The following is a 17,141-nucleotide window of genomic DNA, read 5'->3' on the forward strand; positions in this document are numbered from 1 at the left end:
AAGGAAAATGTCCCCCATATACTTAAGTAGGCATAAAACCCATCAAGTAGTAATTTTTTCTTATGTTCAGTAGCGTTGTCAGCCAAGTCCAAGATACTGGCAAAATATTTTTAAAATTAGTTTGGCACTTGAAAAGTTAGAGTACTCTCTGTGCTTTAAAGTAATATGGCCCAAGGTTGTGTGTGCAGGTGCATATTAAAACATAGAGAAGAATTTCATAACATAGAGAAAAATCAGTCTGGCTTGAGGGAGAAATCCTGGTGTGTCAATCTGACGTGTCTGTTCATTGCTGTAAGAGCAAGATACATACATTTTAAAATAACCAAGGTGCAGTACAGGGCAGGGGTTGTTGCTTAGCAAAAGACATCCTTTATTGTTGTTTCTTCTGACCTATCAGACCACTGACTCACCAGCTAGAATTTGGGCTGTTTCTGACATGAGCTCTGGCTACGTTTTTCTTTTTTTTTTCTCTTCCAGAAACGTAATAGGAACGTGGGCAAGACTGTTTTTGAGTACAGAACGCAGAACGTGGCACGCTTACCTATCATAGATTTGGCACCGGTGGACATTGGCAGTACCGACCAGGAATTTGGAATTGAAATTGGGCCAGTTTGCTTTGTGTAGGAGGAAGGGGGGGAAATTGACACACTACCCAGCAACAGCAGCAATTAAACACATGAACTTAGACTGATTGAAGTTAATCCTGAGACTCTTGAAGTAATGGCTGATATTGGATCAGCATTGTATATACGGTTCTTTTTAAATGCCCAGCCTCCTTTTGAATATTTATTTTACTTTCAAACCTTCTGTTTTAAATGATTGAAACTGTTTAGTACAGCAGTACAATTTAAGAGGATTGATAACCATGTTTTAAAAGTAATACCAATCTTTTTCCTCACTTTTGTTTCAAATTATTTTGAAATTTACAGGTATTCAAAATAGATAGTTTTAATGTGGGACTATGTAAAGCTCTAAGGATTATTTCTTTTGCTAGGATGCATACTGAATAACAGAAAAGTAGAGCACTTTTGTGACCTGTTGGCTACATTTCAATCATACCTCCTCCTTCTACCCCAGTTTGTCTTCCTGTGGTTGCCAGTAAAATAGCCATTCACAGAAATCAGACTTTTGTAGAAAAAAATGTCTTCATACAAGATCATCTTAATTTGGCATTGTCTTTCCTGCACTTTTTATGTAATAGTCTGCTCAGAAGAGTATTCCATAGCCATGATTAATTTATGAAGTAAAAACACTACTGGAGTAAATATGAGTTTTCAGTAGGGGTGTCCTAGATCTGAAATTTTAAGGCCAGACTTCACTTCTCACAGTGTATCTGTGTAATTCCATTAAATTACCCTTAATCTTCAAAACACTTCTTAAACCCAGTACTTGTTGATTTTCTAGTATTTGCCCATCTAAGAAGCCATTACATATCAAATGATACAGATGTCTTACATGTGGTGCCAGTTTATATATGTTGCAAGTCATTCACATGTATACCAGACCAATTTCTAATAAAAAGAAAGTAAATTCAGAAATTCATTGGTTTTAGCTGACATCCAGACATGCATCGCCAGTAATTTGACTTACTGGTCTTGAGTTGTCAAGGCAAAAAAGTTCCATCATTTCTTAGCATGAGCTACCTCATCTCTGGAAGCTGGGATGCATTTAATATTCCTGTTTCGATTTTAGATATCAAAAGGTGCTATGCTTCTGTTGTTATTTCAAGAAAGGAGATAGGCAGGGCAAAATCAACAAAAAAAGTGATGGTGCTAAATGGCTCTCTAGAAGGCTGATGAAATGAAAGATGCCTACTGTCAGTGTCATTTTCAGAGCTTAGCTCTTAGGCTTATGGTGTTTGAGAGAACAATGTTACAGTGCATTTATTTGTTGGTCATACAGTATATAGAATGTTTTGTACCACTAGCATGCTTTATTTTGTAAAGTATGTGGGTACAAACTTATTTAGGCTGTTTCTTTATTGCATCTGTGCTCTCCATTTTTTTTTTGTTCCTTAAAAAAAAAATAAAAAATAAACAGCTGGGGCCATCCCTAAAGAAAGTCATGCACATAGTTTTATTCATGTATCTTTGCAAAGCATTTAATTAAATACATGCTTCTCGTTTTGCAAGTGGTTTCCTTTTGTAGAATTCCTTCCAGTGTATCCCATATGAGATTATTTCCAGGAAATTAAAGATAGAAGTATTTAACTTTTGCTTTGTTGCTGTTTGAATGGCTTATTTGGAATACATTTTTCTGAAGTAATTTATACATAGGAATAAGAGGGCATTTAAAATAATGCCCTCTGGGCTAATTCTGCAGTTTGTATGAAGTAATCACCAGCAGTCCTGTTAAAGCTGCCTCTAACTAGTATTATTTGAGACTCCAGAGAAAGAATTTTTATTCAAGACTGAATACAGTGTGACTTAGCCAATTTCCATTGTCAGTGTAAGTTATCAGATAGATAAGTTTCTGGACAAGACATAAATTTGCACTGTAGGCAAAATTTTATATTCCTTTCCTTCTGAAAGAGTAGGAGCATTGAAATTTTCAAGGTTGTCCATACACGTAAGTAGGGACTGGGAATTGGGAATTTGACAAGTTCACACTAATGTTATCTGTTTGGTTTTCTTTACCCAAGCTGGAGCTCAGTAATTTCTTTTTACTGGCATGAAATAATTTCTATAAATGTGATTCAGGTGTGAGTTTATGATACTGGATCCCTGAGAAGTTTTAGATAACATTAATTTCACTGGATAATCTGAGGTGTAATGGCTTACTTCAACATGTTGATGTAAAGGTAGGTCTGCTGCTCTAAACTACTTTATCTGTTATGCAGGCAGTGTGGCACAGCTGCTTGTAAATACAGCTTTAATTTCATGAACCTAGAATGAATGAGCTGACAATTTGCAAAAAGTTTATTTATAAAGTAGCATTAAATAAATACCAGTGGCTGTGATCATACCTCTACTGGATGTTTATACAGATGTACAAAATAAATAACATTCAGAGTATAGGTGCTCGTTTGAAATTCGTTTTTAATCTCTGATTTTCATCAGCAGACTATTATAATCCATGAGTAATTATAAATGTTTTGTGAGGCTGTTGAAGGCAAAGAGTATTTAATTTTGAGGGACATTTTCTTTTCTTTTCAAGCCTCTCTTTGCATCTCTCCATATGATGCATGCAGTATTTCCCCAGTCAGGTGAGTTGGGCACTGAAAAAGAGCTTTAACTAGAAAGCAGTCTTAAGATAATATTCTGTAAAAACCACCACTGGAGAATCACAGAGGCAAAGTCTTACTTGAAGTGTGAGCTCTTGGGAAATCCAAGTAGTTGAGTAAGGAACTTTTGCAATGCAAGTTGTTGGACATGTCTTTTTTTCTTTTTTTTTTGTCTCTTGACTATGTTTATAGCATACATGCGTATTACATCTCTTTCCCTGTTTTAGCATTCCTTCAAGTATTGCAGAATCCTTTTAAGCAGACAAAAAAATTAAAAAGCATTGTGGGGGAAATTTCACTGCTCTAAACTACTTTATTTGTTATGCAGGCAGTGTGGCACAGCTTCTTGTAAATACAGCTTTAATTTCATGAACCTAGAATGAATGAGCTGACAATTTGCAAAAAAGTTGATTTTAATTTATAAAGTAGCATTAAATACATACCAGCTATAACATATAGTGCAGTTCTTTGTTGCAGATGGCCTCGAAAGGGTAGAAAATGTAGTTTAGAATGGTTATGATAATATCATTTTAGAGCTTACATTTAAATTAAATTATCATATAGTATATGGTCATTGCTATTGTTTTCCATAACTGACGTGTCCTCAGTGAGCAATGAGCCCCAAGACTTCTAATAGCTTACATGGTCTCTCGGTTTCTCAAAACCAGTAGTGCAATAGTTGTGTGGCAACAATTCACTAAAATCTCATCTAGAAGGTAAAATCCTGTTGTTTGCTGCCCATAATTTGGCACTTACACTATGTTTACATCAGTGGTAGAGTCAGTGTGGTAGTTCATCTTAAACATTTAAAGAAAGATTTATGGATTCTTTTATAATTTGATTTTAACCAAATCATCTGGATTTGCTGTTGTTTGCTCCGAAGGTGTTTGTAGTATCACTGTCATGATTTTATCCCTGTGCCACTGAACTCTAGGTATAAAATACAAGACTTTGTATGTAATCACACAGCTGATTACAGGCTTGGGACTAAGCAGAGCTTACTTGTGCGAGGGGCCCTGTCAGTGTAATGGGAGCCTATCCTTTCTAGTATTTCACAGAGAGCAGAAAAAGCAGCCAAGAATGAAAAGCAACAGTTTGGTCTATAGGGCTATTGAGGTTTTTTAACGCAATTTTTTCACCTTCACAGCTCAGATTTTATGCAGCTACGCAGCAGAATCCATGTTGGATTTCTTTTTGCAAGCAGTATGTCCGAACACTGGCAACTTTTTACAGTGTATTTTACTTCTGGATTTATTTCAAGTGAAAACTTTGAAAGAATAAATTCTAGATTAAAGAGGGGAAAAAAATGTAAAAAAGAAATCTTTCAGATATGCTCAGTGGACCTTAGAGGTTATGATAAATGTTTCCAGGTAAAGTTTATCTGCAAGCACAATGAACAAAGAATTGAGATTCAGGTATTAGCATATTCTTTTGCTGTTGACTAGTTTTAGCAATCTTTCACATTTAAATGTATATTTTGAAAGGAGTTCAATAATGCCATCTCCAGGGCTTTTTTTCTTACTCTTGCTCAACATTTCCTTAATTTATTTTGAGCAGAAAGAGATACAGAGGACAGAACTGATCACAGTGATACAGTTTATTGGATACTTCAGCTTACATGCCCAGTGGCTTAAATGAGAAGTATTAATATTGATTTATATACCGTATAATTTAATATTGATGTTATAAAAATAATAAAATGTTCTTGCTCCTTTTCTGTTTCCTAGAGGAGCCCAGCTCTGAATGTGTACATCAAATGTCATTTCCCCCCTACTGACTGCATCAGGGCCGTCTTGCAGAGAGCTGTTTAGTAGTTCTGGATGCTTAAAGTGAAAGACCAACAAGGAATTGATAGTTTAAGTCCTCCCTGAACAACAGATTTTGTGTTGTTTTTTTTTTTTAAATCACAATTTTGGATTTTTGAACCTGTTTTAGAGAAACTATGGAGAAAAATTTGTATTTTGTCTGAATGTTTGCTCTTTTAGGCTGGTGGAGCAGCTGAAGATGCATCTCATCTCCACTCTCCTTCCATCCAGACATCTTCCTTTCTCTTCTGTTTTGGTGCTCCCCTCTAGCTCAGTGGTTATTCTGTTGGGTTTGGGTACATGAGAGCATAAGTTCAAATGTTGTAGCCTCTCCCTCCCAGATTCATTCCTTGCTTGTTATAACTTCCTTGTAGCTATTATAGATACTTAGCTCTAAGTTTTTTAAACTGAAAAGATTGTGTAGAGTACTATGTACAGTAGAAGAATGCATCAAACAACACAAATATAAGAAAGAAGGTGGTACAATATATAAATAAAACCAACACAATCAACGTCTACAAAACACAGCAAGCAAATATAGGAGAATGAGGGAGATTTCTTTTCCTCAAGTCAAGAAAAAGGTCTAAAGATGGGTTAAGAGCAAAAAGCATTATTTTTCTTATTACTGTAGGGTAAGAGCCCCTAGGTTTCTTTTATCTCATATAGCTGCTTGAGATTGAGCAGTGTAGTTATTGGGCTGCTAAACACTATTACATTCTATTTTCAGGAAATAAAGGCTGTCCTGAAGATTTAATACTTGCTAGGTAGCTGGCCTCACTGAGAGGCTATTTATAAAAAAAATGGGATACCAGGAAGTAACAGTGTAAAACAATTAGCAAAGGAAAAGTGTAGCAGCTAAATGGAAATGAAAAAATGCAATTGAAGAAGAAAGATTTCCTTCAAGCAGGCAAATACTATACAGAAACAAAGGTAAAACTTACAGTATTAGGCAATGATGGTATTAACATAAAAAAAAAGACAAAATGTAAATCAAAATCATCAGTTCAATAGCTGAAGTAGAAATGCCAAAGAAACTGTGGAGCTGTAGACCTAGTTGGCCAAATGGTGTGTTTATGCTAGAAAAAGTTTTGATTTTGGATTATTTGTGTCCAGTGCATTGCAGTTGGCTTGAAGTTTAAAGATTTTGTTGAAGTGTGCAATTTCAAGCATATTCTGCAGAGTTCAAAACATCCATAAAGGAGCCTTCTTGAGCAAAGTTGCTAGATGGGTACCAGAGAGTTAAATTCAATTTCTTCAAAGGCAGTGTTTTTAGCCAGCCTATTTTACCTGCTGTGATGCTATTCAGAAATTTAGCCCATGTTAAGATCAGAGGTAATGCTTATTAATGAATCAGAGATTGTGGGAACCATTGTGAAGAATATGATGAACTACAATTGCAAACCACCTGTATTAAACCCTGTCCACCCCAAGAGACCATATGTTTGGTCACAAAGGGAAAACTAGGTACAAAAGACCAGCTTTCTTGTGAAGCTGCTGCTCATCCCTTTGAGGTGATTATTGCACAGCATCTCTACAAGAATGGTAAAAGAAATCCTCTTTTCTGCAAGCTAAAGAAGAAACGACATAATGTCAGAGATGAGAAACACGACACACTGTAGTAGAGTCAATAGACTGGACAATGTGCAGGAGGACCTGAGCAGAGTGTTGCAAAAATTTAGACTGGAATGCTTTAGAGATTTACGTAGGAGAAACTCGGAGAGCTTGATTGCTAATGTGTCTAATGTGCTATCAGTATTGCAAGTTTTATAATCTGCTGGGAGATCTGGAAAAGTACTAAGGTAGCAGGCAGCAGTAGTTTGAGCAGGATGCTAGTAGAGTAAATTTTTCTTCCATCTGCCAGATTAATTTCTGGCACATTTTTTGTGTGCTTTCAGTGTATATGGATTCAGCAATAAAACTGAAGTTTTGACTTTTAATCCAGAGATGTCCATGACTAAGGGTATAGTGAAAGGGAGTAATGTATCTATCTCATGAACCTCCTCTGGGAGAGAAAAATTCTGGATAAGCATAGGTTTGCCAGGTAGAACTTATGGCAAAAATAAAAAAGAGAATATGATGACCAATGGCCTTTGTGGACTTAATTCATCCTCAACAGCAATCCTTCCGTACAGGGTGAACTACATGTCGCCTTCTCTCAGTAAACAGCTAAGTAGAAACACAGAAAGCACCTCTTCATCTCCCAAACACCTTTCTGTTCTATTACTTCAGATTTCTGCACATTTTCTTTTAAAACATAAAAAGATACAATCAAGGACTTCTGATTATGAGCACATACTGTATTAAAATAGTAAACGATAAAAAAAGTTTCATATATTACTATAGGTTAAGATCTCTGCAACTGGTGCTTCATTACTCACATGTCCAGGAGAGAGGCACTTGGTTTAAAAATGAGAGCTTGACAGACCTGACTTTCATTGTGGTGATAAGAAATTGGTATGGTTTTTCAGAGAACCATTAGAGTTTCAGTCTTGGTTGAGATGGGTATGTTATCTGTGATAAGAAATATATTCTAATTTGGTGGCTACAATGAAGATGTGTTAGTCTTAAATAATAACCAGTCCTCCAGCAGAGCTCATTTTCCAGCTTATATCATCAACATGCAGCTGACTAGGAACACTGGAAATTAGATTTCTCTACTAATGCTGTCAGGACAGTCATAGAATGGCAAGATGTGAGTTGGGAAGATCTTTCCCCTTACAAATTCAAAATTCTTATACACAGTTTTTCCTCCAAGTTACTGCCGGCAAACAGACTCTTTAACTGGTGTCACAACACAGGTTACAAATTACATTGCTGCTCATTTAAATGTTTGACTTCCTTTTTCTATCAAGGAAAGTTGTTGGTAATTAGCTTCCAAAAAAACTTAGTAGTTCAAATTCAGAAACCATCACAACCCCATTATAAGTTGACTGTTTGTCCTGGCCTGGTTCTAACTGTAAACTTACCACTGAGGTGAAGAGCTGCAGACACAAGCTTACCGAAGGGCTCCTCTCTTGCCAGTAGCAGTCCCTAGGTGGTTACCTCCAGCAGGGAAGAGCATTAAAGCCAAGCTGCCTCTGCAGTGATCTCTCATGCTCTACCCACCAAAGGCTGTGAAAGGTGCTTGCAGGGTTTTTAAAGCACTGCCTGAAGCCACACAGCTGCTAGGTAGGAGGCCCCTACCTGTCACCCAAAAGGAGGTAAGCTTCTGCAAGTGATTCATAAGTGTTTCTAAATTGTTTCAAATTACACCCTAGTCAAGTTTTCTGGTTGGAGAAGGGGTTGCTGGCTTGTCATGTTTTTTGGTTGTTTTGGGTTTCTTTCAAACATGTTTTCTGTAGAGAATGCAGAAAGGTGTTGCAATAGACCACTGCCACAGACAGTAGTCACGGAGTCCAGTTTCACCACAAGAAAAACTCTGGTGTCCTACAAAAGAGTTACCCTTTTAGGTGATAACCTGCAATCAGCTGGAAAGGTGACATTCAAACCAAATATTAAAACCTAAATTAGTGGTATTGTCTGGGAAACTGAGGCAGTTTTGGGTTGGTTTGGCTTTGTTTTGGTGATGGTTTTGTGGTTGTTTTATTTTGTGTGTATGTGTTTGCTTTTTTTTTTTGTTTAATTTCTGTTCTTGTTTTCCCCAAAGAACCATAGTAAATGGTGTTACGAAGTGTTTGCATATTAGCTGGCGTAACTGAATAAGAAACTGTGGATCAGAATGAGAAAGTTCATGTATGAGTCTTACTACTGTGTGAGCAGCATCTTTCCTTATTACTTCAAGCCTTTCATTCACCTCCAGGCCTCTTTTTTTCAAGTGTGTATCCTATGGTATTATTTGTTTTTTAATTTATTCAATTCAACTTTAAATTTACGTGCCAAAGACAGGTGCACTCACTTACTTAAATAGATGCCTAAACCCCAACTTATCTTATAGCTTGAAAGTAGGTGGTTCCAGCCAGCCTTGAAAGACCTCTATTAGTTACCTGCCTGAAAATGGGTTAGTCCCAGAAGTTCTGTAGTCTATGAACTTGATGTGCTGCTCTGTAACAGTGAGTAAGGGTGTTGCTAACCTGAAAGTGTCCATTAAGATTTATTTTTCATTGTATTCCCATGTAAAATAAAAGCCTTTTGCAGGCTGACACATTAAATCAGAGTAAAAAAATACCATAATATTAGAATCTAAAGAATTCCAAAGGATTAGAAGCTAAATCTTCCTTATTTTCTAATCTAATTTTTATTTATGAAGCTGAGCTGTTTCATATGTCTATTATGTCACAGTTTTCTATAAAAGTACACACGTATCAGAATCATGGTGGCTTAATAACAAATTTGGAGAGGTTTCTTAAAAAACAGCGTTTCTCTGTCCATTTTCCCTGTTTGGTGCAATCCTAAAAGTATTCTCGGAGGATGCACAACCCATAAACATCAGTGAGAGCCTTTAAGAATCTGGGGGTTTTTTCTTCCTACTTCTTGTTGTCCGAACCTTATGATGCTGGGCTGTAGAGCAATGTGTGGCAGTGCAGTAATGATGTGGGGGCAGGCTCTGTATCTTCCTTCACACGAAAGACTGAGTAGCATCTACCAAAATCTACCTCTGGGAGCGGTTTCACAGCCCAGATATTGGTGTACAGCTAAATTTTCCTCTACTGGCCTGAAACTCAGGTACGGCTCAGCTACTGTGGTAACTGCATATCCTTGAATTTTTGCTATGATCAAGGGATGACTCAGCTGTGCAGCTCCAATGGCCATAAAAAATACCAAGATGCTTAGATTGTCAGCTTCATCAAACTGCCATTGCCTCCAGCCTGCACTGCTGGAGACCTTTAGAACATTTATTTAAGCTGCAGTCTGAAAGGATAGCGGTAGCCTATGACTGCCTATTTATTTAGACTTAGGTAGGTTTAAGCTCTTATATTTCCTTCAAACTTACCTGCCTTGGTGTATGAGCCCTATTTTGGCTCTTGATGTAAGAGATGAATCCATGCTGGTAGTCAAAGAAGCTTACCATGCTTCAAAAATGAGCCATTGGATGGATAAGAGTGAAAAAAGTAACAAAGGAAATGTCAGAGTATGATGCAATAACTTGCATCACTCAGGGCTACTGAGTTTTCCTTCAAACAAATTATCTTAGAAAAATCAGTTAAAGTAGTACCAGAGTTGTGGCCTGCCTTATTAACTTGTTTAAAGAAAGAGATTCAGATAGTAAAATAAATTTTAAAAAGTGAGTTTTATGAAACAAGGAGTTTTATTAAGATATGTTATTATGTGTCTCTGTAAGGAATAGACCAACAACCATATAAAAGCTTACAAAGATGGATAACCTTCAACACTATAAATGTGTTAATGTGACAGAAGAAGTTCACAATTTTGCATCTTTATTGACTTTTACAGAGTGAAGGGAGAAAGTTCTCAACAATGACATGCCAATGATAATCTTTGACAGGAGACATTTACCATTGCTTTAAATCCCTTTTTATTTTTTTTAAGCAAGTCAATAACCCTGACTTGCAGAGTTAGGAGAGAAAAATACATTAGCACCATCATATTAGTTTTTTACACTTCCCTAATTTTAGTGGTCTTGACCAGCAATGACAGGAAAGTAGAGAAGCACCTTTGATAACAGAATACAATCCAACAGTAAAATTGTGGTGACTACTGACATTAAGGTGTTAAACTCTTAAAATACACTGTACTTCACAGCTAATCAGTACAGAAACAGACAATTTTGTACCTAATAATTCCACAGAATTGACCATGGTTCAATGTGTTTTGATTAGTTTGATTGATTTTTGGTGTGACTCATTAGACACATCCCAGTTTCTGTCCATGTTGAGGTAGTTGAAACAAGGAGGTCTTTCTAGCTTTATGGACTGTATCTTTGAAAGAAGGGTAAACTTTGGTACTGGGAGCAATCAGTGCTTTGTAAATTGGCTAACATTCAACTAATAGAACGCAGTGTTGTTTTGTTAAGTGTTGAAGTTATAGCACCACGGAGACATGTTTTGAAAATGGAATTTGGTAAAAAAAAATAGAACAAAAAAGCATTTTTACTGTACTTTGTGTAATAGCAAAAAAGATAACCCTTGATATCAAACCGACTTTTCCCCCAGAAATCTCGTTAATAAATAACTGGGATACAGATGGTCACCTGTACTAGCTGACAAGGCTAAAACAAGGGAATACAGTTGGAGTGTGAATCTGTTTGCTGGGGGTTCAGAAAGAGCAGGATTTTTGGTTTATAAGAAGCAGACCGGGCCAATGTCCACGCCAAATTCCTGATCAGGACCACTGATATCCATGGGTGCAATATCAATCACGGGCAACCTCATTGTCTTGCGTGTTCTGTATTCAAAGACTGTTTTACCCCATTCACCGGTGTGTTTCTATGAAGTTAAAAAGAAAAGACAAAACCAAACATGTTAGAGAAATCGGTGTTGGGCTAGGCCAAAGTTATCATACAGCTTACTGGACTTCATACTTTCCATACCAATGTGTCCCTCTCAACACCATGAAAACCGGTTGCAGTCTCTGTAGCAATGCAGACTTGTAGATAGGTAGACATTCTTCATTTCTAGACCTTTTATGCAAGGTCTTATACGGTTGTAGACCTTGCAGCTCATAAGGGATAGGATAAATAGTGGAATGTAGAATCCTCTGGAGTGGTGCCAGTGCCCTGACTTAGGTCTGAAATGTGCTCTGCATTCTGTGAGATGGTACAAATGGCTACTCTGAAAAGTAGTTTCGGATTCAGGAAAAAGTGACAGCAGAAATGAGGTTGCTCTTCATGTTGCAAAGTAGATGTGTTTATGCATCCTTAAATAGTAAGTTTGCCATATGTTTGAGTTTGCTGTGGTGCTTCTGGGACCTTAAACAGCAGGAGGGAGAAACTGTGGATGGTGTTACTGTGGTTTTTATTTGTTCCTTAAAAGGCACCTAGAGCAGCATGCTCATCAATTATTGCTGCTTTCCAGTACTTCCTGCCACTGTGAGCAAGGCACAGTGAGCAATGTTGCTTCCGTGAGATAGATGACTGTGTTTGCCCCTTCCCATAATCATAGCTCATGGCTTGAATAGCATTGATTTTTTTGTATGACTAAGCTGATTCTTGCTACTCTTAGTTTTAGAGTTGATATGGGATGGATCAAAACTTGGTCACTGTGACTTCACTGACTTTGATTCTAAAGCAAGGAGATACCTGTGAACCACAGGTTTAAACTTTCTACAGTTGCTACAGGAGTGACATTGCTGGTGCACAGAATCTAAATTTCCACAATTAGGTGAAGCTGTGTCCTTTCCTTATCAAGTCATGCAAAGCTCTCTCTTCCTTGATCATGGGTCTAGTCTTCTAGAGGGAATTATTTATTAAACTACAATACTAAAGTCTTGTTTACTTACAGTACAGCCATCTTCCAGAACAGCATATGTGAATTTGCTGTTTCCTTCAGCCTTGATCTCACTTTCCACAGAGCTCATCAGTTTCAGAGCTTTTTTAACATTTCCACTGGATTGGTCCATGTAGGCAATGCTGTTCTTGCAGTGGTAGGTAATGTTCTGGGAAGCACGGCTGGAGAGGATGCGGAGGAAGGCCAGCTGGACTTCTGAGACATCCTCTGGAAGTTCGGGATCTCCATAGCTGAACTGCGCAGTACAACACATAAGCAAGAGTTTTTTGTTTAATCTTGCCTAAGGACAGTCCATATAACTATTATTTCACCCACTAAATTTTTAGCTTAGTTTAATTTCAGTACTATATTTAGTGCATTGTGATGTGCATGAGTAGAATATGTACATTACCTTTTGGGCTGATAACTGAGGTAATTTCTTACCTGGAAGCCTCCATTCATAGATTCTCCAAACCAAACATGTTTCCTTCCACTGCTTTCACTGGTCCACCAGTTTTTCCTTGGCACAGTGCTGGGGTTAGCACTGACACATGTCTCACCAGTTTCCATATTACAGTACACTTTAATAGCATCCATCTTGCAGCCTTGGTTAGGATCAATCCAATACTCTCCTAGAGGTAAAAATAAGTAAAATGTTAAGGGACTTAATATATTTGGAGGAGAATCTGACTGTATGATGGTGAAGCTTATCTCTATGCCAGATTCCTGAGCCAAATTAGGTAGCATATTAATTTTGACAAGAAGAGATGCCACAGAATATAAGATGATATAAAAATATCTTGAGTGCATCTGCACACTGTAATATGACTGACATTTGAAACACATATACAATTTCTACTTGTCAAGGTTTTTTTTTTCCCATACAATTTTTTAAATAAATGTTCAGTTATAAGCATGTAAGGAATGAAGTTAAGTCAGTGTATATACTGTGCAAATGCATAGTAAATTAAAGTTTGAAATTATTATTGCATTTATCATCTTTATCATGACATTAAAAAAAAAAACCACAATTTTTTAATCACAGATCTCTGCATTTAAATACTCAAAGACAACAGTATTCATGTAAAGAAAAAAAAAAGAAACCACCTCAAGATCTGCTAAATTTGCTACATCAAGATTTCTGGTGGAAATTAAAACCTAACATACCACTCTTGAGCTCAGGATGGCAGAATTTCAGATCTCTGCAGTTACGAGCTGGATTCTTCCGTGACCCATCAGGACTAATGATGTTTTCAATCTGGTTGTTAATTGATTTCATTGAAGATATGATGTCACCCAGATTGATATCATTTTCTTTTGGCTCATCTCGATATTCATACCCATAGCCCACTGGGCCTTTTTCACCAGCACCCAGGGCAGCCACACCACCACCACAACATGGACCAGGAGGACCAGAAGGACCAGGAAGACCAGGCTGGCCTGGTGGACCCTAAAACATAATGAATATAGTGTTGAGCAGAGATCACAAGTTAAAACTTGTGCCTGTGTGCCCCTCAATCTTAAAAAAAATAGAATTCTCACATGCAGTTTACTCACTCATTAAATAATGGCAGTTGCTATGCATAAACATCTGTTTGACTTTCCTGGCCTTTACTTTCTTAAAATTGGAATTTTCTTTTCCTAATTCTGTCAGGCTGTGTCTGTCCTCCTTCTGTCTGGGCTTTGAGAAGGAGATGGAACCCTTTGCACCAAAATCCAGCGAATAACCATTTCTTGGCTTTAGGAGAAGTGACTATGCTAGTGACCACTGCAGCACTGGCCTCTTTGGAGTACTCTAGGAAACTCATTTCATAGCTCCCAAGATACAAAGGGAGTCCGTGACCTGAAGTGGAGATCCTATCTTCCCTTTGTACACACAAAATTCAGTGATTATCTGAGACTAACGTGCATTAATAGTTACACTCAAGTACAAATGATTTGTAGGTTTTTTTGGATTTAGCCTCGATAGATAGATACACCCTATAACAAAATCGGTCCATGAAATACAGATTTTTCTGAGGGAGATAATCAAATAGGGGAGAGCCTTATGTTTCATGAATAATCCCTAAAGATTTGTTTGTTTGAGTGTGCGCAATTTACTGTGCGCAATTTACTTACTGCGGGGCCACTTTCACCTCTGGTACCGCGGGGGCCAGGAGGACCAATTGGACCTGGATAGCCACTTGTACCATCTTTTCCAGGTGGCCCAGCTGGTCCTGGGGGACCCTAGGACAATGTTGAACACAAATAACATAGTCAAAACAGTTTACCAAATAATCTCAAATTCAGAAAGGCTTTGAGAGATATTTTGACCATTTCTATATGATTTATGAGGCATTTTCTCTTTCTTTAACTGTTGCTTGTTAAGATGACAAACTTTAATAAATAAATTCTATTTGTTTCAAAATACACACTCTGAATCTTCCTTCCAGTTGCATTAAGTAGGGAGTTTTTCTTACCCTTGCGCCTGAAGCTCCTGGACTTCCAATTGCACCTTGTGGACCCAGGGGACCCTATGAAGAAAAGAAAAGTCAAGTACCTCTCAGTAATATTTTGAACTAGCTGGATGTGCCTTATATAGAGACATTGAAAACATCCTTAGGGTTATATGGAACAACCTTATAAGAAGACTATGTCAGATACGAGAGAGAATTGTTGTCATTCTTTAACCAGAAAAAAACCCCTTGGATATTCTCCATATGAAAAATATTAACGATGTGGTATCCAAAATGCAAGAAAGCCAATAGTCATCAGTGAGCTCTGGATGAAATCCTGTATTCATAAGAATACAGAGCTGTAGGATCAAAATGTTGCAGTTTTAATCATATTACCAGTAGAGTTATTTAAATAATTTGACAAACACTTGTCAAATGCATGTTTAAAACTGATTGTTCACTGTCATAGTGTAAATGAGAATTTATTTGGTGTATGGATATTTTACTCATATGTTAGACAACAAGTCATACTGTGTTGTTAAATAGGTTGGTATCAGCAGCATTTACACTTGACACTTCCATCATTGGTAAATTAATAGAGTGAGTTTTGGTTTCTTGATTCTCACATCATGAATGCTAGTAATAATATTATTTTCAGTATAAATACCTTTTTAAATATTTACTTGTCATAAATACCTAGGACATGCCTGTCTATCACCCTTCAATTCTTTTAGCTGTTAAGAACTATTCAGCATGGTAATATATGTTTACAATTCAGCAGTTTACTATTTCATGCCTATTTTGCCCTAATATTAATTATTGCAGAAGATGCATGACAGAAGAGAGGTATTTGGAGTCCAAGTAGCTTTTTCATGGATTTAGTTGCTTGTCTATCATATATTTCTAATAGACATATAAATTTAAACCCTTGCTTTTATCTTTTATAATTTAATCAGGAATAGCCTATAGAAATGAATGCAAGAAGTGTTGTTCCAGACAAAGTCAGACACATACCTGCAAGGGGTTATACCAAACCCATCTTTAGCTGCCAGCAGTTTCTTCTAGTGCTTTACTGTTACTTATTTCAAGTTGATTCAGGGAACCTGGGCTTTTGAACACATTTGACTGTCAAATTACACAGGTTCTTTTTAATTTCATCTGTCTTCAGTAAATTAATTAAATTTAACTAACTACCTGGGACCTAAGCCACAGAAGCTAAGAACAGCAAAATCCAATGCAAAATACTCACAGGAGGACCAGGGAGACCGGGGGTACCAGGAAATCCTCTATGACCCTTAATGCCATTGCTGCCTCGTTCACCAGTTTCACCTTTGTCACCACGAGGACCTTGAGGACCCTTTAAGAGTAGGTTTGCAATAAAAGGAATTTATAAAAGAAATAACAGAAATGCCCAAATAATAGGAAATAGTAAATGTATGATACCACAAATACTTTCAATATGACTTACAGCAGGACCACGAGCACCAGCAGGACCAGCAGAGCCAGGAGGACCGGGTGGACCCTGTGACACAATAAGGAGATGATGGTATGAATCACTTGGAGTTAATGCATTCACCTTTTTATTTACAGATAAGCAATATGTTCAAAGCTAGCAGCTGTTTGGAAACACGGGGAAGCTACACACACACTATATATAATCAACAAGAATACTGGCCAGTTCCTTTTTCTACCACTGTTAGTTTTACTCAGTTGCTTGTAGGCACTGATACATACCACATGCACTACACTCCTTCCTTATTTTGTGAGGTGCTCAGTGCTTAAGATGTGCTGGTGTCAGCACTTCTCAAATAACTTGAAGACTTCCAAAGTTACTCCCTTATTTTAAATAAATAACATCATTCATGCTGCATGAGCACCAAATGGGATGGAAATTAAGATAGGGCTTGGTGGGCCCTATCTGCTTTTTGGCGTCCTGAGGAGTATGTGGCTTTAGAGCTTAATTTCTGTAAAGTCATCAAGAGCATAAAGTGATGTCTTTTCCAGTGATATGCTTATAAAAGACATCAAGAAACTCTTGACTGACAAATGTGTGACTCTTCCAAACTTCCACTTTACTGCATGAAATAGACTTTGAATAGAAAAGATATCTAAATAAGCAGTAAGCTATTTACATTGGTCTTACCTGAAATCCTCTTTCACCAGCTTTTCCAGGTGCACCACTGGTACCTGCAGGTCCAGGGTGACCAGGAGGTCCCGGAGGGCCAGGAGAGCCACTTTCACCACGGTCACCCTGCAGATAGTGACAGTTGACAGGATAATAAATTTCATGTTTTAC

The 17,141-nt window shown here is 37.3% G+C and overlaps 2 protein-coding genes across 2 annotated transcripts in view; one reads left to right on the plus strand and one right to left on the minus strand.

The window, feature by feature from the left end:
- The window catches only part of COL5A2 (collagen type V alpha 2 chain), a 114,353-nt gene extending 112,138 nt beyond the window's left edge, over window positions 1-2,215 (plus strand). The window contains exon 54 of the mRNA XM_062610014.1: window positions 478-2,215. Within this exon, the coding sequence (XP_062465998.1) occupies window positions 478-624 (147 nt within the window). The 3' untranslated portion in view covers window positions 625-2,215. The remainder of the gene's footprint in view (window positions 1-477) is intronic.
- An 8,039-nt stretch (window positions 2,216-10,254) lies between these two features.
- The window catches only part of COL3A1 (collagen type III alpha 1 chain), a 51,159-nt gene continuing 44,272 nt past the window's right edge, over window positions 10,255-17,141 (minus strand). The window contains exons 43-51 of the mRNA XM_062610015.1: window positions 16,989-17,096; window positions 16,314-16,367; window positions 16,095-16,202; window positions 14,870-14,923; window positions 14,529-14,636; window positions 13,578-13,860; window positions 12,855-13,042; window positions 12,424-12,666; window positions 10,255-11,411 (exon numbers count right to left, since the gene is read on the minus strand). Coding sequence (XP_062465999.1) covers window positions 11,265-11,411; window positions 12,424-12,666; window positions 12,855-13,042; window positions 13,578-13,860; window positions 14,529-14,636; window positions 14,870-14,923; window positions 16,095-16,202; window positions 16,314-16,367; window positions 16,989-17,096 — 1,293 coding nt within the window. The 3' untranslated portion in view covers window positions 10,255-11,264. The remainder of the gene's footprint in view (window positions 11,412-12,423; window positions 12,667-12,854; window positions 13,043-13,577; window positions 13,861-14,528; window positions 14,637-14,869; window positions 14,924-16,094; window positions 16,203-16,313; window positions 16,368-16,988; window positions 17,097-17,141) is intronic.

This window comes from Pezoporus occidentalis, unplaced genomic scaffold (genome assembly GCF_034315485.1).
Source record: "Pezoporus occidentalis ecotype Australia unplaced genomic scaffold, CSIRO_AGI_Poc_V1 ctg143, whole genome shotgun sequence".
NCBI lineage: Eukaryota > Metazoa > Chordata > Aves > Psittaciformes > Psittacidae > Pezoporus > Pezoporus occidentalis.